This window comes from Populus nigra, chromosome 1 (assembly GCF_951802175.1).
Source record: "Populus nigra chromosome 1, ddPopNigr1.1, whole genome shotgun sequence".
NCBI classification, from domain to species: domain Eukaryota; kingdom Viridiplantae; phylum Streptophyta; class Magnoliopsida; order Malpighiales; family Salicaceae; genus Populus; species Populus nigra.
This window is the reverse complement of record NC_084852.1, coordinates 25042092-25067375: the sequence shown is the minus strand read 5'-3', so window position 1 is coordinate 25067375 and position 25284 is coordinate 25042092. Positions and strand designations below refer to the sequence as shown.

At 36.9% G+C, this 25284-nt stretch overlaps 4 protein-coding genes and 1 non-coding gene across 6 annotated transcripts; 1 reads left to right on the top strand and 4 right to left on the bottom strand.

Annotated features, from left to right (window-relative positions):
* Nucleotides 1-921: 921 nt before the first annotated feature.
* On the bottom strand, nt 922-4042 carry LOC133705830 (putative pentatricopeptide repeat-containing protein At5g59900). Its single transcript, XM_062131218.1, has one exon. The coding sequence runs from the start codon at nt 3973-3975 to the stop codon at nt 1228-1230; it is 2748 nt and encodes a 915-aa protein (XP_061987202.1). The 5' UTR covers nt 3976-4042; the 3' UTR covers nt 922-1227.
* A 2329-nt stretch (nt 4043-6371) lies between these two features.
* TRNAV-AAC (transfer RNA valine (anticodon AAC)) lies at nt 6372-6445 on the bottom strand. Its single transcript has one exon. It is a non-coding gene; the product is annotated as a tRNA-Val (tRNA).
* Nucleotides 6446-6534: 89 nt separating this feature from the next.
* On the top strand, nt 6535-14161 carry LOC133705820 (THO complex subunit 4A). Its single transcript, XM_062131208.1, has 5 exons — nt 6535-6879; nt 6966-7088; nt 7243-7311; nt 7397-7578; nt 13457-14161. Exons 1-5 carry the CDS (start codon nt 6712-6714, stop codon nt 13635-13637), a joined length of 723 nt encoding a protein of 240 aa, XP_061987192.1. The 5' UTR covers nt 6535-6711; the 3' UTR covers nt 13638-14161.
* A 951-nt stretch (nt 14162-15112) lies between these two features.
* LOC133705808 (uncharacterized) lies at nt 15113-20085 on the bottom strand. Of its 2 annotated transcripts, XM_062131187.1 has the most exons (11): nt 19716-20080; nt 19325-19409; nt 18992-19188; nt 17890-17972; nt 16830-16875; nt 16656-16712; nt 16423-16477; nt 16248-16348; nt 16069-16132; nt 15833-15966; nt 15113-15530 (listed from the first exon to the last, which is right to left on the bottom strand). In XM_062131187.1, the coding sequence occupies exons 1-11, from the start codon at nt 19809-19811 to the stop codon at nt 15357-15359; spliced, it is 1092 nt and encodes a 363-aa protein (XP_061987171.1). In that variant the 5' UTR covers nt 19812-20080; the 3' UTR covers nt 15113-15356. The 2 variants fall into 2 exon arrangements, with proteins under 2 accessions (XP_061987171.1, XP_061987179.1); XM_062131195.1 differs by lacking the exons at nt 15833-15966; nt 16069-16132 and having other exon boundaries at nt 19716-20085.
* Nucleotides 20086-21044: 959 nt separating this feature from the next.
* On the bottom strand, nt 21045-25222 carry LOC133705800 (ACT domain-containing protein ACR9-like). The gene is made up of 6 exons (XM_062131181.1): nt 24857-25222; nt 24566-24775; nt 24334-24439; nt 23419-23770; nt 21797-22081; nt 21045-21453 (listed from the first exon to the last, which is right to left on the bottom strand). Exons 1-6 carry the CDS (start codon nt 25008-25010, stop codon nt 21307-21309), a joined length of 1254 nt encoding a protein of 417 aa, XP_061987165.1. The 5' UTR covers nt 25011-25222; the 3' UTR covers nt 21045-21306.
* Between the last annotated feature and the right edge of the window lie 62 nt (nt 25223-25284).

Here is a 25284-nt window from a genome sequence, read left to right as displayed (position 1 = left end):
ACTGTTTAATTCATAGTCCTGGCATTTGTCATTGAAGTGTTGGTATTGATGGTTCATTTTATACATGGATGTGGTACTAACCAAAAATAGTCTGCTTTTCTTCTACAATAATTTCTTTCCCCGGATACTTGCAGCTAATTGTTTCTATGGCAATGGAAAGTAGCTGGAAAAGTGTGCTGATATTCCTGTAAATATTTTTGACAAGAATTAGTTGTTGGAGCCCTGGTTTTTTGGCACCGTTGGTGGATGCTTTCTCCGAAAAGAAAAGAACATGTCTATGCTGATGTAGAGTACATGTTATGTACGTGCATCCTGCCAAGTTTAACAAGAAAATGTTCCGTCATTGCTGTTGTTATTTGTGCTGAAAACACAGGTTCCGATGTACAGGCACAGGAGCTACATGACAGGGAAGGGACGAGGATGATAAGATTCAAGAATGGAAGGCTTATTTAGCCTATTTTGTTTAGTGTCTTCCCAGATTCATATATTTCTTACCTTCCAAAGAGGTGGCGAGAAAAGATGAGTGCTTCGATTAGAAACAAAAGTTTTCTGCTGCCTTCCTATTGACAATCGCATCAGTCTCTCGTATTCTTCTCCTCACAATCTCTTCAATTTGGGCGGTAGGAAATCGTGCTGCCCTTGTTGCTTGTCTTCACCATGTTCGCTTCGTCTCTCTCCCAAGTCCTAAATCAAACGACAGATGTTTGGGTTCACCATCTTATTTTCTCCACTCGTTGACGACGTCTTCCCAAAATTTCAAATTTCTACGCCTTCGTTTTACACAACAAATGAAAAGTTGCACTTTAGTAATCAATGTGATCGATCAAAATTTATAGACCAGTATGCCATAAATTGCTGTGAGAAGTTTGAAAAAGAAGCTATTCAAAGTGGCACATAAATTGATCGCAAAGACATAGAAAATTAGAAATTATTGGAGCTAAGTTATTGTATGAAAATAACAGCTTCCACAAAGAATCATTGCAAGTTATGACGGGCCTGAACAGTGGGCTGCCAAAATTTACTGACAGATTCTGATGAATAAAATGGCAAAGCTTCTTTCAGCTTCATACCGGTTATCCTATAATACAAACTACATGAAAAAAAGTCTATATCTGTTTGGCAATATAATAATTAGCGCCTAAGCTCCGGGAACAACGTTCCATCTTTAAGACCATCTCACTCGCATAGGATCTCTGCCAGGTTTTCATGAAACAATACACCGTTCCACTAATTTTCAGGCATAACTGGGTGGGTAGAAATAGAAAACTTCCTTGAAGCTCCATGACTAAGAGCCTTGTGTGTAGCCTGATTTGGCTTCACGCCCCTTCTTATCATGTCATCTCGCAACTCAAAAGCCTTTCCCAGTTCTCCTGCAATGCAGCAACCATATATCAAAAAATTGTACGCTAGTGTATCAGGCTTCAGACCCTTATTTAGCATCGTGTCCCACAATTCAATAGCTCCATCTAAATTACCCCTTCTACAGCACTGATATATAATTGTCGAATAAGTAATGCAATCTGGAAAAATAGCGTTGTCTATCATTTCATCCAGGAGCTTGGTTGCCTCCTCAACCCTGCCCAATTTGCAAAAGCCACGGACAAGTACATTATAGGAAACAGTGTTTGCTAAAAGCCCTTTAAGCATATCATTATGCAGCTGAACAGCTTTCTCCATGCTCCCTTCCCTGGCGAGGTGATCAAGGAAACAACAATAAGTAACGTGGTTTGGAGTTGAATTGCTAACTAGCATTTCCTTCCAAAGAAGCTCAGCCTTATCCATGAGTCCTGCTTTGCATAATTCATTTATCAGGGTTGTGTATGTCACAATATTTGGAGTACATCCTTCATCAATCATTATATCCCAAATTCCAAACGCCTTCTTAACACTCCCAGCTTTGCTGTACCCATCAATCATGCTTGTGTATATTACTTTATCAGGCCTCAATCTCTGGTCATGCATATTCTTCAAAAGACCAAATACTGCACTTGTATCTTGTTCCTTTATAGTTCCATCTATGAGTACAGCATAACACACAAGATCCATGTCTACTCCTCTCTTTACCATCTCGCGACAAACACCCAATGCATCTCTCAATCTGCCTTCTTTGCAATAACCATGTATAAGAGCGCTGTAACACATCTCATTTAACTTAAAATGCTCTCTGTGAAGGTCATCAATAAACTTTTTTGCCTCACATACTCTACCATTAGAACAAAGACTGCTTATTATAGGCCTATAAGTATATGTATCTGGAACAAGACCCTTTTGTACCATTTGATTGAGCAATTCAAAGGCTTTTACCGTGTTTCCTTCCTTACAGTGTCCTTCTATCATAACATTATAAGTCACCTCATTTGGCATGATGTTCTGCTCTAACATTTCGTCAAACAATCTAATAGCATCAGTCATCCTATTTGCTCGAAAAAGAGCAGATATTAGTGTGGTAAATGTGTACGTGTTTGGTGCAATGCCCTTCCCAGTCATCTCGTGATACAGCCTGAATGCCTCATGCAACTTGCCTTTGTTGCAGTATCCACTTATTAATGATGTGTAGGATAACACAGTAGGTTCCAATCCTTTATCAATCATCTCATCAAAAAAAGACACAGCTGCACTCAAATTCCCCAACTTGCAGTGACCATTTATCAAGGAATTGTAGGGATAGACTGTAATTTTTATCCCTGCCATGATCATTTTACCAAGAAAATGAATTGCAGTATCCAGTTTTCCCCTTCTACAAAATGAATCGATCAAAATAGAATAAGTGACATCATTTGCACATAAGCCCTTCTCTCCCATTTCCTTGAAAAGCAACTCTGCTTCATCAAATTTACCATCTTTACATAAAGAATTGATTAATGCATTGTAGACAAATAAACAAGGCATCGCCCCAACTTTTTTCACCCTGTTAACCAAATCAAAAGCATCGACTACCTTCCCCTTCCTCCTCAACCCTTCAACAAGACTTGACAAAGCTGCTTCAGTTGGAACAAACCCCAACTCAATCATTTCATCCATTACCCCAGCACCAACCTCAAACTCTTGCACTTTACATAATCCAAGAACTAATGTACAATAAGTAACCTCGCTAGCTGTCAATCCCTTTTGAATAAGACCATTCTTGATCTCAACAGCCTCCCAAACTCTCTTGTTCTTGCATAGCCCATGAATTAACACATTATACACCACTACATTCAAATCGCTAGAATCCATTCGCTGAATCATTTCCTTGGCCTTGGCAAAATTCTTCAACTCACAGAAACTTCGAAGTACTGCCACATAAATATAAATGTCAGGCCTAATACCCATACTCAAAATCTCACCAAACAACACTAAAACCATATCGACTCGCCTGATCTTGACAAGCCCATTTAAAACTTCACCCAAGGTCCTAACTTGAGGCATCAATTCACGCTGCCTCATCAACCTCAATATCAAAACACTATCAAACATTCTCTTCTCCTGCACATAACTCTGAATCAACAAATCAAAACCCAAACTAGAAATGAAGTCACATTTCTCGAAACAGTCCAAGAGAGCCTCAAAAACCTCTCTTGGATCCAACCCCCCACGAAGTAGAAGCGTTTGCAAAAGCGAAGAAGCAGGCCAGAATAAATTAGCATTAACAAGGGCATGAATTAGAATACAGAAGGACATGGTAGAGTGGTTAAAGTTTTTGTGCAAACCCAAGAAGTTAAAAAACCTCAAAGCTAACCTGGTATCATCAAGAGTAAGCAACAAGACCTTCTCAACATGGTGGGGCTTTAATTTAGTTGAAATGAACGGATCGTTAAAAGCGATTTTCCAGCTTTCCCTTCCTCGAACGATGTTCCTGAGGGTCGCTATGAATTGCGAGTCTTTGACGTCATTGTCTTGAATAGCAGAGGTGCAGTACAAGTGTTTGGGCTTTGTTTGGAAGATGGGGATGGGGTTTAAGACCAATCTATGAGGGTGGCAGCGACGGAATTTCATTCTTTTTAAGGAATTGAATATACAAGATAGACGAGAGAGCTTTCTTCCACTTTTCCAACGAAAAATGGAGTTCAGCTCGGTGAGTCATGTAGCGATGTGGAAATGTAAAGGAGAAGAGTAATTTGGGCTCAATGGAGCCCAGCTTACGGGATGGGTCGGGTCACTTTTCTTATGGGCTTCATCCACGACATCACCCTAAGCCCAGTCCAATCTCCAAATACCCAAGCCCTGAGCCCACATTTAAACACTTGATGTATATTTTGATGATTTTAATGTGATAGTGAAATGATTAATATAATGTATATCTTGTGTAATTTACTCGCCAATAAATATATTGTTTACTTGATATTTATAAATCTATATTTAATGTTTAATTCATCATCATCATCTTTTAGTTTTGAACCCAAGCAGTATATGTATTGATGTTAAAAAATAAGACAAATTTTAGGGTCAAGTTAAATACTTAATTTTCAAGAATAAAACTTTAAAATTACTCGTGTAATTTATTTTTTAATTGTCAATGACACGTCAAACTCAAGGAAAACATGTTACGAATTTTTTATTTGATTTCAACCAAACACAAATCTTACATTCCAACAAATCATCTAAAATTTCATACACCAAATATCCCATGCAAAACATGCATTCTTTGTTTGCTTTTAATAATAATAAAAAAACCCTCAAAGAATATCATTTTAACCATGTTCATGAGATTGGGTCCAACAAATCAACAATGGTGACTGGATTTATTTTTAATAAAACAATGTTGGGTTGTTTTTTTTTTTTTTCAAGTCAAATATTGGGTTGATCTAGATGCATCTCCAACCCACAATTTAAACCTCAAGCAAAAACAATAAATTACCCTTTATAGGCCAATGAATTACCCTTTTTACACTCACACCCGAAACATACACTACTTATTTTCCCATTTAATACTTCTAAAAAATGATGTGACAAATTCTTATTTTAGTCCCATTAGATTATTGGTTCGCGCCACACTGCAAGTTGGATTAAAAATCTTTTAATATAAAAAAACATTTAGGCGTAGCTAATATTTTTCTAATGAAAAAAAAAATATAAGAGAGTAGATTTGATGTGACTTGGTTGACTTAACAGGTTCAATGAAAACCTGTACAATCGCTAAAAATATAGTTTGATTTTAAAAATTCAAGACAATATCTTTTTATATATATATTGAGAGGACAACAAATTGGATTGACCTGTGTTAACCCATGTTAACTTTCTGAATCCACAACCTGAGTCATGAGATCATAATAACTCTATACAAAATAAATCAAAACAAATTGTGAAGTTCAATTTCCAATCAGCCCAACATCGCGGGATGAAATTGAAAAAAATAGTTAAAAATGACAAAAAATAACTCAAGTTAGTTCAAGTTAATTTGTGAAATTTATGATCCAGGTCACGAGACCAAAATAACCTCATGAAAAGTAAATAAAAAAACCATAAAGTTTAATTCTCAATCAATCCAGTGTTAAATGATGAAATTAAAAAACAAATCAATTAAAAAAACACTAAAAAACAACTCAAGTCAACTCAAACCCGTGACTCGAGTTATAGGACCGAGATAACCTCATGAAAAATATATAAAAAAACAAACCGATTCAACTCAAGTTAACATGTCAAGCTCGCAACCCGGGTTATGAGACCGAGATAACCCCATAGAAAACAAATAAAATAAATTATGAAGCGAATTTTTCAATAAACCTATTATTGGATTATGAAATTTGAAAAAAATTCAATCTAAAAAAGAATATAATAAAACAACTTGAGTCTATCCGGATTAACTCACAAAACTCGTGACTCGGGTCATAATATTGGTATAACCTCATAAAAAAAACAGAAACAAATGACACAACTTTTTTCATAATTATTCTAGTGTTTAAGATGCTGGAAGATGAAATTGAAAAACAAATATTAATTACAAAATAAAAAAAACTTGAGTCAATCTGTCAAAATCATGATAAGGATCAAGATACTAAGATAATCACATTGAAAGTAAATTACAATAAATTATAAATAAAAAAAACATAAATTAAAAATAAGAAAGAAAAAGAAAAAAACTATTACAAATAGTATGATGTTAAACATGCCCAAAAAACAACATTTTTAATTTTTGTCAATACACGTTCTTTAAAGAAAGGTCAACATGATTCTTAGAATTATTATTGTTTTTGCAAACAGTTCCTCAAATTCATTTTTTATCTCTTTCTATTTATTTTTTTAAAGAACACTTTAGTCCCCTTATTATAATTTTTTTTCCAAACAAGTTCAATATTCGATCCATGACCAACTCTACTTGAAAAAGAAAAAAACACAAAAAGAAATTCAAGACGTGCAATAAAGCAACAGCAAAAAGCGAAAAAAGTTCGAAATGGCGTCGCCCGGACTCGAACCGGAGACCTTCAGTGTGTTAGACTGACGTGATAACCAACTACACCACGACACCTTCTTGTTCGTTTATGTTAAATTATGATATAAAGAATACAAAGACAATAACAACTAGTTTGAAGATATAAATAGGGCGTAAAGGAAGCTGCTATCTCCTCCACCTCTTTAGAGTTAATACACCTTGAGCATCTCTGAATCACGGCTCTCTTCCTTCGAGGAAACCTGCCCTCCTCCTCCTCCTCCTCCTAGTAAATCAAGTTCTTCCTCTCCTGCTTTCTTCATCTTATTTTTCTTATTCTAAGTTAAAACAAAGAAAAAAGCAACATGTCAAGCGCTTTGGATATGTCCCTCGACGACATCATCAAAAATAGCAAAAAGCCCGGATCCGGTAACTTCCGGGGCCGTGGTCGAGGCCACTCTTCCGGAGCCGGTCCTGCTCGCCGCTTCCCTAACCGCGCCGCCAATCGTTCAGCTCCTTATACCGCCGCTAAGGTACACACACTTTCTCTCTTGAAAATCAGCTAGAATTAGTTTCAATATTTTGTTTTTTTAATAATTTTTTTCTGTGTTGTTCCCAGGCTCCGGAAAGCACGTGGCAACACGACATGTTCAGGGATCAACCAGGTCGGACCTCCTCTTTAGAAGGAGCAAAGCTCTATGTTTCCAATTTAGATTATGGAGTCTCTAACGAGGACATCAAGGTAATTTTCAATTTTTCTGTGTTATGGATCTGGATTTCTCTATCAATTTCAAATTTCCCTCTAATTACTATAATTATGTTAGTAAATTGAAGGTTAATCATGTTTAAATTTAGTATATTGTTTTAGTAATGATAGATAGATTAACTATGTACAGGAATTGTTTTTGGAAGTGGGTGAACTGAAAAGGTATTCGATCCATTACGATCGGAGTGGCAGATCGAAGGTATCTAACTCAAGCTTGGCATAACCTACGTACTTTTGATGGATTCTTTGTGTCCTGTTTTGGTTTAGAAACCTCTTTTTTTTAGGGAACGGCAGAAGTTGTCTTCGCACGACAAGCTGAAGCTGTCGCTGCTGTTAAGAGATACAACAATGTTCAGCTTGATGGGAAACCGATGAAGATAGAGATTGTGGGAACAAATTTTGTTGCTCCTCCTGCGCCTCCGGCTGCTAATGCTGCTTTTGGAAATTCTAATGGAGTTTCTGGACGGTAATATCTCCCCTCCTACTCTGGTCTTTGTCGCTTGTCTACTGGAAATTCCTAATTATGGTTTGTAAAAGAGCAAAATTCTGAGATTTTCTTTTTCTTGGTAGCCTGTTGTCAACTGTGTTGTTTATTGTTACTATGATCTCGGTGAATATGTTATCTGCTGAAAAAATATGTTGGAAACTTGTGATTTTGATATTGTCATTGCTTGCTAATGTTGTGCAATTATGCCTCGTTGCTGCTGAATTGCTTTTAGAATTTTTGTTGGACATTTATTTCTCTTGTTATGGGAAAATGTGGTCTAATTTTGAGATTTGCTGGCCAATCACAGTACATTATATGCATTGTTTCAGAATTTTATATAGTATGATTATCTGCTGGTCAATTAAGTTTTAACTTTTATATATTTCTCACGGTAAAGGCTCTTTTCCCCTTAAACATATGATGTTGATATATTGTGTTGGTGTGCATGCTTTTGGTAGTAGTGAGTCTATCATTTCATGCCTTCATTGAATTCAATTTAAAATAAAACCTCAGAGCTCTCTTTTATGTTTCTTTTTTAGATTTAATTTCTAATTGATTTCACTCAAAAAACTTATCCAAAAATCAAGTTTGCATGTTGTTGTCACCTACTACGTTGTGGAGTTAAAACATGAAAATGGATTTGTGACAAGCACAGTCTTGCAACCTCATTATTTAACTGTGACTTTGGAGGGGAATATTTAAGCAAGGGAAATTTATAGTTTCATTAAATTTCTTGCAAATGAGGATTATGTTTGAGAAATATAAATTATCTGCTAAGGTTTATTTTGTTTTCCTTCTCTCTTTCCTGAAATTGGAACATTTATGTCACTTATTTTCGAGTCCAAATTTGACAGAATTATTGATGAATGATTTTCACACACCCCTTTCTTTAATTCATCAACATAAAAATACAGAAGTTAAGAAGGTTTGTTACAGATTCTAGAGATTGCAATTGATATATACAACTACGAAAGATTTAAACAAATCAATTTGAATGAGTCATAGCATTATCCTAGGACTAACAATAACATAAGTTAGTTAGAACACACATTTGTCTTCTGTTATGCCCCCTCAAGATGGAGTACGGGTGAGAACTCCAATCTTGGATTTGAGATGAATAAATTGTTGTCTAGGAAGAGGCTTGGTAAGAGTATCAACATGTTGATCTTTAGAGGAATCATGAGCAACATGGAGAACACCACTTTGGAATTGATCGTGAATAAAATGTAAATCAATAGCAACATGCTTCATTCTCAAGTGAAAAACCGGGTTGGAACAAAGTTGGGTAGCCCCAACATTATCACAATAAATGATTAGACAACAGGGAAGCTTAATACCAAGATTAGTTACAAGTTAACAAAGCCAATTTAGTTCAACAACAACACTGGCAACAAAGCAATATTCTACCTCTGTGGATGATCTGGCCATAGTCCGTTGCTTTTTAGAGCTCCAAGAAATAGGAATTTTGCCAAGATAAACAACATAGACCCTTGTGGAGCAGAACATGTTTTTGTCACCAGCCCAATCAACATCAAAGAAGGCATGCAAACTGAGAGAGGAGTAAAAAAACACATGTAAACTAGTGGACGAGTTATGATAAAGTTGTAAACCATCATCAATAGTACCATACAAATAGCATAAGAGTCGTTTCACAAATGATCAATGCTCAGTTGTTGGGCAATGCATAAACTGGGAGAGTTTGTTGACAACGAAGGCATTATATGACCTGATGATGAGTAGATATTGAAGGCTGCCTGCCACTTGACGATACTTGGATGGATCACATAGAGGAGTGCCTGAATTTAACATGAGAGGGGGACTTGTTGGGATTGGAATGAGCATGGACTTGACATTAGACATATGAGTACGACTTAAAAGGTCCTTAATATATCGCCGTTGAGAAAGTAACACCATTTTTGTTGGAGACAACCTTGACACCCAAAAAACAAGTTAAGAGGCCAAGATCCTTAAGTGAAAAACAATGAGCTAGAGTTGTGACAAATTGATTGACAATGGCAGTAGTGTTACCTGTAAGGATAATGCCATCAACATCCACAAGAAGATATATGATGTGACCAACGACATTGTAGACAAATAGAGAAGAATCAACATGTGAAATTGTAAATCATGAAGCAAGAAGAAAATGGCGCAGTCTTTGATACCAAGCCCAAGGTGCCTGTTCCAGGCCATAAATTGCTTTCTTGAGTTTGCATACATGTGTTGAGTGGTCTTTATCAATAAATCCTAGTGGTTGAGACATGTATACAGTTTCAAAAAGGTTGCCTTAAAGGAAAGCATTGTTGACATCAAGTTGCCTTAAAGACCAGCCACAACTGACAACAATACTGAGTGCAACACCAATGGATGTTGGTTTGACCACAAGGCGGATTGTGTCATGAAAATCAATTCTAGGATGTTGGTGATAACCTTTGGCTACAAGGTGAGCTTTGAACCCGTCAATAGTACCCTCAAAGTTACATTTAGTTCGAAAAATCCACTCACAACCAACTAGAATTTGGTGTCTCTGGGGGAACTAAATGCCATGTGCCATTTGAACCAAAGCATCATACTCGTCAGACATTGCCCGACGCCATTTAGGATTTTTTGGAGCTTGGGTCACCATGTTGGGTTCAAGGTCATGGGCTTTAGAGAGTTGATTGTGAAGGTTCATCTTTTGTAGAGGTTTGTAGATGTTCTTGGTCTAGTGGTCATGCTATGAGTGGTTTGAGTGTGAATTTCAAGTGGGTGCAAGTTGGAAGTCTTTTTTTTTTTGAAGGGGGGGGGGGTTGAAGATATGGGAGGTACAGTGTCAAGTGAGTTTGTGGTGTCGGAGGTGATAGGCATGAAAGATATCACCGGAGCTTCACAAGAGAGTTGTTGAGGAGTATGATGGAGTGGCGAGAGCAGAGTTGTGGAGGATACTGTAAGGGGATTTAGGAACCAAGTGGCAACATAGTTAGGTTGAGGACAAGGTGATGTGGGGGAGAGATGGATGAATGGAAGCGAGGACTCAACAAACTTAACATGCTTAGAGACATAGATTTTAGAAGTGGAGGGATCAAGACAGTAATATGCACTTTGAGTTAAGTAATAGCCAATGAACACACATGGTTTCAAACATGAATCTAGTTTATGAGTGGTACAAGGAGGAAGCCAGGAGTAACAAAGACAGTCAAGGATTCGTTATTTGGAGTAATTAGGAGGTGTTCCGAAAATTGTTTCATATGGGGAGGAGAAATGGGTCCAAACATCAGAAAAAATAGTCTCAAAAGGATGAGATGAGAGGATTGTGGATTTGGAGAATGACAATTTATGGCTTTTATTGCATAGACAGGAATTACAAAAAGAATTGGAGGAAAAAAGAGAGGAGGAAGAGCCTAGTTTATTATTTGAAATATTAAGTTTTAAAATTGGAAGAGCTGGATGTCCGAGTCTATGATGCCATGTAGAGGAGGAAGTCTGTATGCTAGAAAATGCAAGAATTGGGGAAGAGACTAGCCACTCATAAACACCATTTTTAGTGTGGCCCTTCATTAATGTGGCTCTTGTGTGAAGATCCTTAACAATAAAAAAAGATGATAAGAATTCAATGGAAACATAGTTTGTATGAAAAAATTGAGAAATGGAAATGAGATTCTTTTTCATTGCAGGAATACAAAGAACATTGTTTAATTGAAAGGAGTTGTGTGAGTGTTTTGGGAGAGAGGTAGAACTAGTGTGGGTAATTAGGATGCCTGACCCATCTCCAATCATGAAGTCATTTGAGCCAGTGTATGGAGTATGCAGGGAAGGATTGCTAAAGTCAGAAGTGACATGGTGCAAAGCTCCATTGTCCAAGAGCCAGGTTGGTTCAATAACCAGCAACATAATGTGCTCGTGGTTGCTATGGTGAGGTTGGATGAGTGGATGAGGTTGAGGAGTTGTTGGGCGAGTTAATTGGAACCAATTGAAAGGAGTGACACCTTTTGGCAGTTTGGCCTTGTAGTCTGCAGATTTGGAAATATCCTAAGTATGGACGAAAGGGACGATTGCTAGGAGATGAAGATGGTCCCCCATTTGATGGTGTGGAATACCGATTGGTATTATGTTGGACGGACACCAAGAACTATGAGAGCTGGAGCCCGAGTGAGGTTGTCACGGTGTTGTGTTTCAGCTAGTGGGATTTGTAGTAGCTGGGAAGGGAGATTTTTCTGGCCTTCTTGTTTGTAAGGAGGCTTCAAAGTTGAGCAATTTTTCAAGAAGTTCTTCAAAGTTAATTGAGGAATCTCTGGCTTGAACAACACGAACCAGTTCCTTGTAACTATCTCCAAGACCATTTAAGACTTTCTTTGTGAGATCCTCTGTATCAAGTGAGACTCCAAGAAGAGCCAGTTCATCAAATCATGCTTTTATGGTCTGTAAAAATTCAGACATGCTTTTAGAACTTTTTGTAAGGTTCTTTAGTTGAGTTTTTACCTGTTTGATGCGTCCACGAGAGGGCTTGGTGTAAGTGTTGGTCAAGATAGTCCATGCTTCACGTGAAGCTTTGGATTGAGGAATGAATGGAATAATGGTTGGGGAGAGGGAGCCAATGATGGCATTGAGAATGAGCTGGTCTTGTCTGATCCAGAGAATATGCTCCAGATTTGGGATGGTGGTGTTATTGCGAGGGAGGTTAGCGGGTGGACATGGCTTTGATCCATCAATATAGCCTAGGAGGTCATACCCAATGAATGGGGTATGAAACTGCAATTTCCAGGAGATGTAGCTGCTGGATGTTAGTTTAATGGTGATAAGGGTATTATGAGTTTCATTGGTGTTGTGAATGATGGTGTGAGAAGAGTTGATGGCCATGAGAGAGAGAAAGCTAAGAAAGAAAGAGAAAAATTGGCTACCACTTAGATAAGCTCTGATACCAAGACAGAATTTTTGATGAATGATTTTCACACACCTCTTTCATCAATTCATCAATGTATAAATACAGAAGAAGTTAAGAAGACTTGTTACAGATTCTAGGGATTGCAATTGATATATACAGCTAAGAAAGATTTAAACAAATCAATTGTGAATGATTCATGGCATTATCCTAGGACTAACAATAACAGAAGTTAGTTAGAACACACATTAGTCTTCTGTTAAAATCTAAGTAAGATAGGAATATTTCAAGCTTATTAATATGCCTGTAGTCATTTGGTAGCAGAGATTATGAATGAAAGTGCAGCTGTATGGTTATCATTTAAGGAGTGATTCTGTAATCTCTAGGATGATGCTTAGGTTTTCTTCCCTCTAGGCGTGAGTCCTAGAAATCCAACTTGTGTGATGCTAGCAGCCTCACACATTTATCCATATTTCAGTTTTAAAATCTCAAATCCTTTTCTTCTTTGATCTAAACCCTAAAATCTCCAATTTTCCCGACTCTAACCTACCACAAAACACTTGTAGGACAAAATAAAATATGTCCTGAATCATGTAGATCCTCTTGTAATCACCTCTTTGTGAAATTATTTATTTTTATCTTTTAATTTGGTTGAGTCATGTACTTCAGTGATTCAAGTTGTACCTGAATTACAAAACTCATATTCATATCTGGCTCATCAAGCGATTCATCCAGTTTTGTGTGTGATTTAGAGTTGATTCTTGAGATTTGTACAATGAATTGTAAGATTCGTAATTCTGTGTTGATATGTGAGTGAAATACAATTCCGATCATATGTTTCTTTTTAACAAAGGGAAAAACAACCTAAACTTACTATTAATGCAGCTATTATTGTATACTAGACTGATACATACTGGTATGTATCCGTGCTCAGAGAACTGTATAAGAATTGTGATTGTTCTTACTTGTTCATTCATGGGTTCACATGTGGTTATTCTGCAGTGGACGAGGTAGGGGTGGTGCACTGGGAAGACTGCGTGGTGGTGGTGTCAGTGGCAGCGGCGGTGGACGTGGATTTGGAAGGGGACGCGGACGTGGAAGGGGCCGTGGTGAAAAGGTATCTGCTGAAGATCTTGATGCAGATTTGGAGAAGTATCATTCAGAAGCTATGCAGATAAATTGAAGTCATTCCTGGTGTCTTGTTGGTTGGTCCAACATCTTTCTTTCATTGCTTTTGTGTGCTCGATCATGCAGCAATGGAACTATCTTCTATGTCTCAGCCAAGTCGTCTTAGTGATTTCACAAATACTTCTTAGAGAGAACTATCGTAATCTTTATTGTGGAAGTTTGGGGCTGTTATCATGTAATGTTCGGTTAATGGAGAGCTATCTGTATGTAATGTACTGTTACTTTTTGTTTGGTTAGCTTTATGATTTTATAAGTTGGGATAGGGAGTAGAACTATTTTATTGTTTTTTCTTAGACAAAGAAAATGCTGTCTGCAAGGAGTGGAGAACCGAACTTTGACAGGAACTGCCTGATGCTCTATTGTCTACTGGTTGCATCGTCATCATAAAATCAGGGGGATAAGAATGGAGGTAGATTTCTTCATATTTCTTCCATTGAAATGGATTGTCTTTAACTGTTAGCACAGGCCCCTTGTTAACGTTCTTTCTTAATGGCTAGGTTCTTGTTCAAGTTTCATCTATTCTGTGCAGTGAAATATCCGTTCCTTGATTGTTTCTTGACTGCTGATGTAGCTTATTGTAGTGTGAACTGGCATCTCTGCTTCATTCAACCTGATGATGTTGAAAACATAGGTGGATATAGAAGTTGGAATATGATTTGCAGTTTGAATGGCAGTGGGTGCTGGTTAAACTACACTGACATGTGAGAGTTTTGCTTTGCCATTGCTTTTGGGCTGTACAAGCTATTTGATTCTGCTTAGTAGCGGGTTTCAAGCTGTTTTCTGGTTCATCTATTGCTCCGTTGGAGTATTACAGCTAACATCAGTTCTGGCTGCGGTCATTCTGGCAGCTTATGACTGCTATTGTGTACAAGTGAATTAGGTAGGAGAAGCCCGGGAGTGAGCTAGTTTTACGTGGATGGCCTGAATCTCCTGATACCTAGCCTGCCTTTGCTTCTGAACTCAGCTGGTACACACCCTTAAGAGTCCATTATGTTTGCTGCAAATCATCTTGGACCAGAGGGTAAATCTAACAGCTCTTGAATTGCATTTTGAAAGCTGAAGTTGCATCCAGCAATGAAGCCTCTTGTCATTTCTATTATCTCCTTTTTTGGATTTTTGTGCCGGAGCATGTCTTTTATACTAAAGGTGTTTTACATGTCCGCTTCAAAAAAGAATTAACAAAGGCTAGAGCTCCCTCCCCGTCAAGTTCACACGCTGTTCCTCAACAGAAATTTGTAAACGTCAGGTTATTCTCCACCAATATTTCTGGAATCAGGCTGCTTTTCCACAGTTTTTCTTCCCATATGCCTTGCGGATCTTACCACCGCAGTTCCATGTCCATTAAAACACCGTTACATCTGTTTCGGAGTTCAAAGTTAACCTAACTTTTAAGTTCAGTGCAGCCCTGCCGGTGTTTTGAAAATAGCGTGCAAATGCTTTTCTGGAAGTATTCCATTCAAACACCACCGATAATTCAAATAAACTTGACCAATTAGAGTAATGTCAAGAATACAATTTAGTTATGCATCCAATTATAATATATATGTTAGAAAACTAACATATATATGGAAATTACCCTCAAAAGACTAAAAAGGGAGGGTAACTCAAGCAAAATAAAAGCACTTGTACAACACAAAATAACATGAAATGCTACATATATTCAAGCTGAAAGAGCAAGTGTAAGCTTCAGGGGAGCTGATTTTGGCATCAGCGTTTAACAGTTCTTTGGCTCTCTCAGCTTATCCCAACTAGAAAACAACAGCCTCAGCAGAGAATAGAATACGGCCTTGATGCAAGATATTATGAAGTTCCAACATGAAGATGGCCAGTACCATGGATATAGCAGTCGAAAAAACAGGCTTATGAAATGCCGAGGATACCGTCCAACCTGTGGCGGACAATTAATATCATTGCCAAAGACATGACAGGTATGCACTAGGAATGTGGAATCATGCATCAACTCAAGTTTCTTTTCCAAGTCAATAATTATTCAGGCATGATAAAAAACGCTGTAAATGCACCTCATCATCTCAAGGATCGTATCATTTGATACAAATACCACATTGCATAAAAAATGACTTGTTTATTATAAATTCAATACCTAAATATGCACTTTCATGACAGTTCATTAATGAAATTTGCCAAGGGACTGGGTAGATACCACTAGCAACCAGGGAAAAAAGCACTCACGGGAAAAAGCAAATCCAAAGCATCCCAGGCAGCATGACGGACAGCTCTAGTGGGATACATTGGACCGCCAGGAGAAGTAAAGCTATACAAACATGCCTTTAATCTTGTACTTGTGGTCATTCTCAATTCCATGCCTGCAGAAATTAATTACACTACCCTACTCAGAATAACGTGCAATTATATCAGGTCAGTTCAATGTTAGACACTATTTTTTGAAAAGAGATGAATAATACCACCTTGGAAAACTTTAATTTGTGAAAGGTAATGCAATAGAACTGGCTCCACCTTTAACTTTTGAAGCTGACAAGCAAAAGAATTTGGAGACCATATGAATACGCAAATGTATTCTCTACAGGCAAGAAAGTAAACCCACTCATCAAAAACAAATGCCCTAAGGACTGAATATAGAATATACCTGATCTGCAAGTTCAATAACAAAGAAGTCTGCTGGACCACCAACCAAGAAAGCATTTGGAAAAATAGGAAATTGTTTTAAGAAGCTGTCGATCTTGTCAACTGCATAGACCATATAAGAAAATGACAACCCATTTGTTGTTCAAGATTGAATCTATACAATTTATACAGCTTACCTGAGTTGTAAAAGAGTATGAACCTTGAGAGTAAAAGAAACAGTTCCCTCTGGGCCTGATTTAATGGAAGACTGACATTATTTTGCAATGCAAACGCTGTTCAAGGAAATTTTCACTACATATGCCACCTAAATGATAATTTCAAAGTCCACGCCATAATATTTCTAGGCGTGCAATCAAAGGCAAGCATGCAGAAAAAAAAAGCCATGAAGAGTGAAACATCAATGCCTGACCTGCACTGGAATTCTGTTCAACCGCATAGGCTCCAAGGCAACTTCCTCAAGGAGATACTGAAATTAACAGGGAAAAAGGTTAAGGAGGAAGATGAAATAATTATACAGAGACTGTAATTCTACCATGTATATCCAGTAGGAGGGATTACATTACATTGTTGGAAGGACACTTGCCTGAAATAGGGACTGGAAATGCCTTTTGTTTGTTTGGATGTCAATCCTGCAAAGTTTTACCAGGTTCAAGTCATTGTTGCATGCTTGGAATGGGAGAATAGAATATGCAGCGATATATCTTCAACCCAACAACATGGAAAGGGAAAATATGCTGTTTGTCAAATCCAAGTGTACGATTCTACTGATGGCTTGTTTGTACAGTAATTAACTGGACGTGCAACTTTTATCAACAGCACTCAATAATATGTGAAACTTTACTAGAAACTTATGATATTAAGGCACTCCAATACTTTGGTTTGCCATGTCTCCCTCTGAAAAAATGGATTTTCAGTGGTGGTACCAAATTTTGGATGTGAGAGATCCAGAAATTTGGTTCAAGATAAAAAGAAAAGAAAAGGCAAGGATGGACTCAGCTAATGTAATGTTAAGCCACTTAGAAATAGGTTAAACTGCCAAGGAGCAAAGGTTTCAATAACAGCAGGATATCAGGAATTAAAGTTAGCAAAATCAAACAACTTAAGAGGTTGATGGAAATACCAGAAGCTAAATGAATAGCAAAATTCCTTTTTCTTTCTTCATTTCTTTTTTCCTGAACCATTTCTCCAATGAATGGTAGGACACCTTAACCTCTTTTCTTTTGTAAAAATATAATCCCCTTCACAGAATGGCATATACCACTTGCTCTAAGCAGTTAGAATTTTAATTAGTTGCGATCCAATAGTCAAAACACCAATTTCCCTAAACTAAATTGATTTCATATTTCAACCAAAACCCATCTGGAAAGAAGAAGAAAAAGAAAAAAACATATGAAGTAAATAGAATTCTGAATCTCGAAGAGTGTCACCTTCAAAATTAACAATATTTCCCCATCTATATTCAGGAAAAAGAAAAGGTACATGGAGAATAAAACTCAATTCCTTTAATATTTCATGCATTGATCAACATGAAAGACAGAGTTCCCAACATTCATTAGTAATTAGCAGCCCAATTCAACTTCAAAATCCTTTGATTCCTAGTAGCCACTAAATGACTACCATCCAAAGCTTGCTGATATTCTTACCACAAAACATTTGTAGCACCTTGAACAAGAGCAGATGAGAAACGAACAAGTACTTCAGTATTATCCAGCTGAGCTTCAAAAAGCTGCAGAAAACATGAGTGCAACTCGATGTTATATGGTCACCACTGATGGAATATAGAACTATAATTTCCCATAAGATTTTAATGTTTCAAATAAATCTGGATGGTCAACATAAAAAAAGAAACATAAACTTTCGAATTGCATTCATGCAACCCATATGATAACCTTCAACCACACACACATCTGAATTCAACAAAAACACAGATTCGGGAAATAAACTTAACTAAATTATTGCTCAAATTTCAAACCACTTATTTTCTTTTTAAATAGCAACACCTTCCCAAATCAAGTGAAAACCCAAAATTGGTATGTCATTTAAGCCCAAACTTGAATATAATAACTTCTAATTTTGAACAATAACACATAAATGATGAAACAATGTCTAAAATGATGAAACAAGGCCTAATCTAACCGTAGAAGCCACAAAACATGGTTTGCACATGTTTGGAATCTCTGCTAAAGATCCAAGACATGTCAAATGTGAAAATAGCGTCTACCCTGGGATACAAGACAATATTGGTATCTCTTAAATCCACAATTTATGTGAATAGTGGTTAATAATAGCAGTCGTGCACCTTAAGGAAGGAGTTTGAAATGTAAAGAAATCTAGCATAGATTGAGAAACAAGCATTTTTTTTTCTTTTTCCTTCACAGCTAAAAGAGAAATTTCAACCCCACGTTTTCCATTGCAAGCAATTCTATATTATATTTCATCAAGTTTGGAACAGTCAAAATTACAACCTGCCAGAGCCTACACTGTTTTGTCATTGGGAAGTTCAAATAAATTGCATTGCAACGAAGGAACAGGAAACAATAGATCAACTTGACGACCTACATATGCAATGAATACAGACAGCAGAAAAGAAGAAATCTTGAGAGGCTTCCTTGCTTGACATTCAACAAGCAACCAGGCGTGGAAAATATGGGTTTATATCAAGCTCTCAAAAGACTTGTTGTGTTGTGATTCTTTGTGGATGGAAAAGAGAACAAACATTACTGGAACTCAGCCAAGATTGCATACCCATTTATGGAACAAAAGGGAGAAAATATGTGATGCAAATGACTGGCTCCAGAGTTGGACAATCAAATGTAGAATTTGTTTTCCACTCTCAGGCACCCAAACATAATAATCAGCAAGCACATCGTAAAAGCACAATTGGCCATCAGCAGCATCTCCAGCAGGAGAAATTTCATCTTCTTCCCTGCTGAAAAGTATACCTGTGTTCGATGTCAACGCAAGAAAAAATCCAGTGGTTATGGAACAATAAAAAATGTGCATAATATAATAGGCAAAAATGAGAAACAACAACAGCCCATTAACACAAATTGATAAAAACATCTAGTTTTAACTGACCTCGAGCGCGATCATCAACTTCCAAAGCAATGTCAGCAAACAATTCTTGTAACAAGTTCGGTCTCTGAGATGCAGAAGCTAGTGCCTGCAATTGGTTACTAAAACATCACGTAATTTTTTTTTTTTATGAAATAAGGACACTCAATCTTACTCTGTAAACAAACATTGGATTGATTCTCAAGCAAGAAATTGAAAAAAAAAAAAAAAAACCCACCCACCCTATAGCCCTCTAGCTAAGCAAATTCTCTATTAGGACAAAAAATTATCAAATCTTGATTTAAATCTGAGTATAAAAAACTTTCCTTAATCCGCTTGACTACATGATGACGATGGTAAACAAAAGGATCCAAAATAAAGAAATGGAAAATAGAGTGCAAGAGAAGGAAGGAACCCTTTGCAGCTTTTTCTCGATTTCAACGGTGAGAGCCTTCAGATAAGATGAACTTCCAGTTCCTGGCGTCGTTAAACTTGTCTTTTCCATTTTCATTTCTTTATCTAATTTACTATCTTAACAACAATCTTCAACCATTGGATCCAAAAATCCCCCTCCCTAGCCTGATAAATAAATTCCGACCCAAGAAAACAATCAAATTCTCGTCTCTTGCGAAACTAAACGAGAAGCTTCTCTTCCTCGTGCATTCAATTCAATAATCTAGAACACAGCTTCTTTTTTAATTTTTAAAGGGGATTAAGCGACGTGTCACTGTTTGGTCTTGACGAGACCGGGCACGTAAGTTACAATAATGCTTATATTGCTCGTCAAGGTAACGGTGGTCGCTTTGGATTATGTTAGGAGGATAAATTAGGAGTTAATTATTAACTTAGCCCCGTAGTTAATCAAAACTAATGAATTAGTCCTTGCGGTGTAATAAATCCTTAAGTAGTCACTCGACATGTTGATTATCATCAACCATTCTCAATAAGTATTTTTTCTTTTTGTCCAAATACACCTCTTTTCCTGACAGAATCTTATCACCTAACCTACTCTATCTTCATCTGTCTCTTCTTTTTTTAGAAAAAAAATAAAAAAAATTGAATAAGAACATAATTGATGAAAGCAAGGAGCTGTGGATGAATTTAGAAATATAGGGTTTTGATCAAGTTTATAGAAAACCCCACAAAGATCTGTTTTTGTTTTTTCTTTTTAAGAAAAAAACAAAATGATAAATGTACAAAGATATTGAGAACGACGGATTTGAATAACACGAACATAATCGAGCACTAGTGATTGAGAAAAAGGTTTTGCTTTGTGTGTTCGCAAAGCAAAGCTTACGGAGAAGCAATAGTTTCTTGTCCCCAAGATGATCTTTTACCTTGGGGTTCATATTGCCTTGAATTCATATTGGGGCTTTACGACTTCCAAGTCCTGATCAATGGAAGATACCTCCACCAGCTGCTTATTTTCTTTTAGGCAAAGAAAGGTAATCGATGCACCAACTACCCAAACAGCACTCACATGTTCCTTCTGCTATGAAACACTGAGCAATGGAGAGGTGCAATGCATATCAACATAACTAACACACCAAATTAATCCGACAGAAATACACCGAGCTTCTTGCAAACCCCAGAAGCTCCAGAATCAATTTTAGCAATTAGAACAATTTAGGATGGCATTCAAGAACGTCGAGGATTCATGGTCTTCAACGATAATTCTGCTGCAGTCATGTGACCATATTATAGACTGATTTTTGAGAAACTTCGTTTGCATCTGAGTATAATATATCAGGAATAAAAATCTTCCAACTTAAACTGCAATGCAGCGAAGGTTCCACAATCAACAGGAAATAAGACCACTGTATAACCACTCGACCAGTAAGTGTAAGGTGATTTGAGAATACAAGCCGTCTTTACATAACATAAATTGGAATGTGCACACTGTACAAATGGTCTGCATACCATAAAATGCAGAGCCAAGCAAAAAATCTTAGGAAGGCGACAGCTACTAGAACCAAAGTAGTGAAGTACACACAACATGAATAAACTCACCAACCCATCAGTGTTCTTCTAACTGTATCCACAATGTGATTTCTAGCCATCATATTTGATAACTGAAATTTGCAGTTCTCCTCTAGAAGAAATCTGTATATCTCCCATTCACGATCAGAGGTTGAATACCTTCCTATTTCAGCCTAAGAACCAAAATTGCAAAGCGTTAGAAATATTTCACTGTTTATGGGAAACTTTAGAACTGAATTCAGATTTCCATCTGCACTTGGCGACTGACATGAAGTTATCAGCCTCTTCATTATAACGTTGTTCTATTATATTAATAATAGCAGTTGCATCAGAGATAGAAGGAAATAGGATCAGTAAATTGCTTATAAAGCATTCTAGTGCCCTAATTCCAAGCCACATTGGAATTGTCCTATGCATTGCATAATTTCCCATTCAAAAACTCCAAGGCAAGTTGAGTGAAGATGCAATGTGCAGATGCATCTTTGAGTTTTTATTTCTAATGCAATGACTTCTTACCGAAAATATGCAGATCCCAAGTGCTTTTAGAGCATGTGTAATATCATAGAATACTCTGGGTCTTCCCTTTCCAGATAGCTCGACCGGATTAGCAACTAGAAGTTCAGTATCAGGTCCTCGGTTTGCTATAATCACACGTAATGGATGAAGCATTTCAACCTTCAAACGGAAACACAAGGCACTTTGCTTCTCAGGATCCACTATCTTTTTTCCATCCTTTTGCTGAATAAATAGGTCCAAATCACGATGACCATTGGTCACTGGTGAGAATCGACCATAAGCTATCTGTATCAGAAAAATAGCAAACAATATGGGCGTGTAAAATGACAATATCATCCTTCTCTGCATCAATGCACTAAGTGCTAACACAATTTCAAGAAGGTAGAAGATGGAATAATCTGATCATAACAAATTTGGCTCAGCCTTCCATGTAATCCTTCTTTTTATAATAAACCCGTCTTTTTGGAAGCTATTGTATTTCAATGATATGCATCTTTTCACATCTAGTTCTAAATTTTGCTGCTGACCCCTTTATTTAGGGGAAGGGGTAGGCTGGTGTGACAGTCCTATCTTTGATTTACTCCTATTTAAATTTAAAGTAATCATATTAAGATATTTTAAATTTGAATTTGTTTGAATTTATTTTCTATTTAAATAGAATTCTAGGCTATGAAAAAAAGAGGATGGAAAAACTTATTGGCTTTCTATTAAATCATAAGAGAATTGGACAACTTTGAATATGCTTTTATAGAAACCGGACAACCTCAAATATGCTCAGAAACTATCTTTTTTCTTTTATTAATTAGGTCTTTGTAGTTAATCTCTTTTAATTTAATAAAAGTGCTCTTGTTATCATCTTGAATTATCAAATTTGTTACAATTGGTATCAGAACAGTAGATCCATGATAACAAGGATATCATAACTTATTAAAGCAGTTGCCTGCATGAAACAACAGGAGGAGCAACAACTACGCTGACAAACTCAACAAAGAATTTTGAAAGAACCAGTGCGGCAACTTCAAAACAAGTTAGCTAAAGGAACCTATCTAATCTTGAGGGCAAGTTTTTTAATGGGGGTAGAATTGTGACAGTCATAGCCTTGATTTACTTCCATTAAAATTTAAAGTTATTAGATTAGAATCTTTAACATTTAAATTTTAATGTGTTTGAATTTATCTTCTATTTAAATAAAATTATAGGCTATGGAAAAAAGAGGATGAAAAAACTCATGGGGACTTTCTACTAAGTCATAGGAGGAATAAACAATCTCAAATATGTCCTATGAAGACCTGAGCAACCTCAAATGTACTCAAAAACTATCTTTTATCTTTTTTTTTCAATTGCATTTTTGTAATCATTTTTTTTAAACTCAATAAAATTACTATTACTATTAACCTAAATTATCAAGTTTGTTACAGCTGGGCCAATATAGAAACCTAACAAGTTCAGGTAACTGGTGCTGTCTTGTCAGTGCCGGCACAGAAACATTTGCCGCATGAAATGATTAAGGGCCCATTCTAAGTTCACCATAGTGATAAACTTAAAATACTAACAATGGACAGAATCTAGTTAATCCTAAAAATATATATTGCATTAATATGGCGGAAGATGCAAATCCATACCTGTATATTGCAGTCTTTTAAAGTTCTCATCACATCATAAAGAAGACCCTTGTGGTCAACACAATGCACTTGAAGCAGCGAATGAGCAGGGCTCAGTGAATTGTCTATCATTACATCTGTCCTTTTCAATTTCATCATATCTGGGCTAAGAGCTTGTGAATGGATTTCTTTATCTGATATCTCACAATGAAATAATTCATCTGCAATAACAGGAGAAAGAGAAGACATGCCCTGAAGACATTCATACTCGGGCCCTGCCAATTGAAGTTCACAACTGATACATGATTCACCTAGTACAGCATGCAATTGTTCACATATCTCATCTTGTCGTTGCTTTGTGTGTAATAGCTCCCTGTAACAAAATTGTGGAATAGAATGGAGATTAATACACCCACAAAATCCAGCCCAGACTCCTGGGTTTTTAATTACAATTGATCTCATGATCGATTCAGAGAAGTGTTCAATGACCTGATGGACATCAGACAGAATCTAGCCATATCTTCGACTTCCACGAACAACCATTCACTTCACTACGAAGTATAGATCATCATTCTTATCATGTCATTGTCAATTGTTCATGAAAAAAATTGGTAGGTCAGCAAAAACTTGGGAAGAACCATGCCATAAATAGGCACGGTAGATGATAGGTTCCAAGGATAACAAAGTAGCTGCCATCTCTATTCACTCAAACTCAATAACAAAAAACCAAGGAAGTACTAGCTTACGTTACCTCAGCCCTCAGTAACTCAAGGCCTAAGATATGCAGTGAGTGGTTTAGACAATTTTTCCATTGACTTGAATTAAAAGGCAGGACAGAATTCTCGTTATACAGTAGAAAAAATCAAGATTGACCCCACCCAAGACAGGAATTCGAATAAATTCCAAAAGAGAAAGAAAGAAAGAAAAAACTCTTACAGTTTATCAGTAACGAAAAAGAGGTCCAAGACTCTGCCATCTGGGGTTGTAGTAACCTTGACCCTCTGGATTGTTAGCTCCAGCTCACACAAAACTTGATTAACATCTAACGAGAAAAACATTTTCCAATTGCATCAGAGATAGAATTGTCATCATCAGACTAACCTAAGGAAGCAGTAAGCAGCGACGAAAGCAAAGATTAAAAAAAATAAAAATGTACTCTATTAATTACCATGCAGCAATCCTTTCCTGTCGAGACTAAAGAACTTCAACAAGTAAACCGGACAAGACTTGGATTGCTGCTGGTTCCAGTAAAAGGAGACCGAACATGAAGGGCATACAGATAAAAGTCTGTTCTTCAAATGAGTCCATCTTATAATGAACTGTGAGTGTGGAACCACCCAGAATACCATGTAGCACCATTTCCCATCAGTTGAAACATCTGCTCCATAATTATCACTTCAATAATTGTAATAATTAATTAATAAAAACAAAACCAAATAATATTGGTAAGAATAACTACCTCCTTTGGTAATGTAAAGTCCATAGTCAAGAATTACATGAAAAATATCGCAGGCAAGGCCGGTCTTGTCGGGACAATTAACGGTGATCACGTGAGGATCACCTGCCTTCTTTCCTTTCTCGATCAAAACAGCGTCGTCGCTTGGCACTTCCATCTCCTCTTTAAACCCCGGCCAAAATCAGATTGTGTTTTCTTTGAAGGGCTTGACTTTCTAGTAAAATCTAGAAACTGGAAAGGATAACAAAGGGAAAGAAAGATGGAGGGGGAGGGGGAGGGGGAGGCTGTTCCTTTTTACTATTTTTAGTTACAGCTAATGTGATGACAGAGGCGAGAGAGGGAGGAGATCCACGTTAGCATTCGGAGAACAGGTATGCTATTGACAGGTGGCTATATATATATATATATATATATAAACGTGAGTGTCCGAC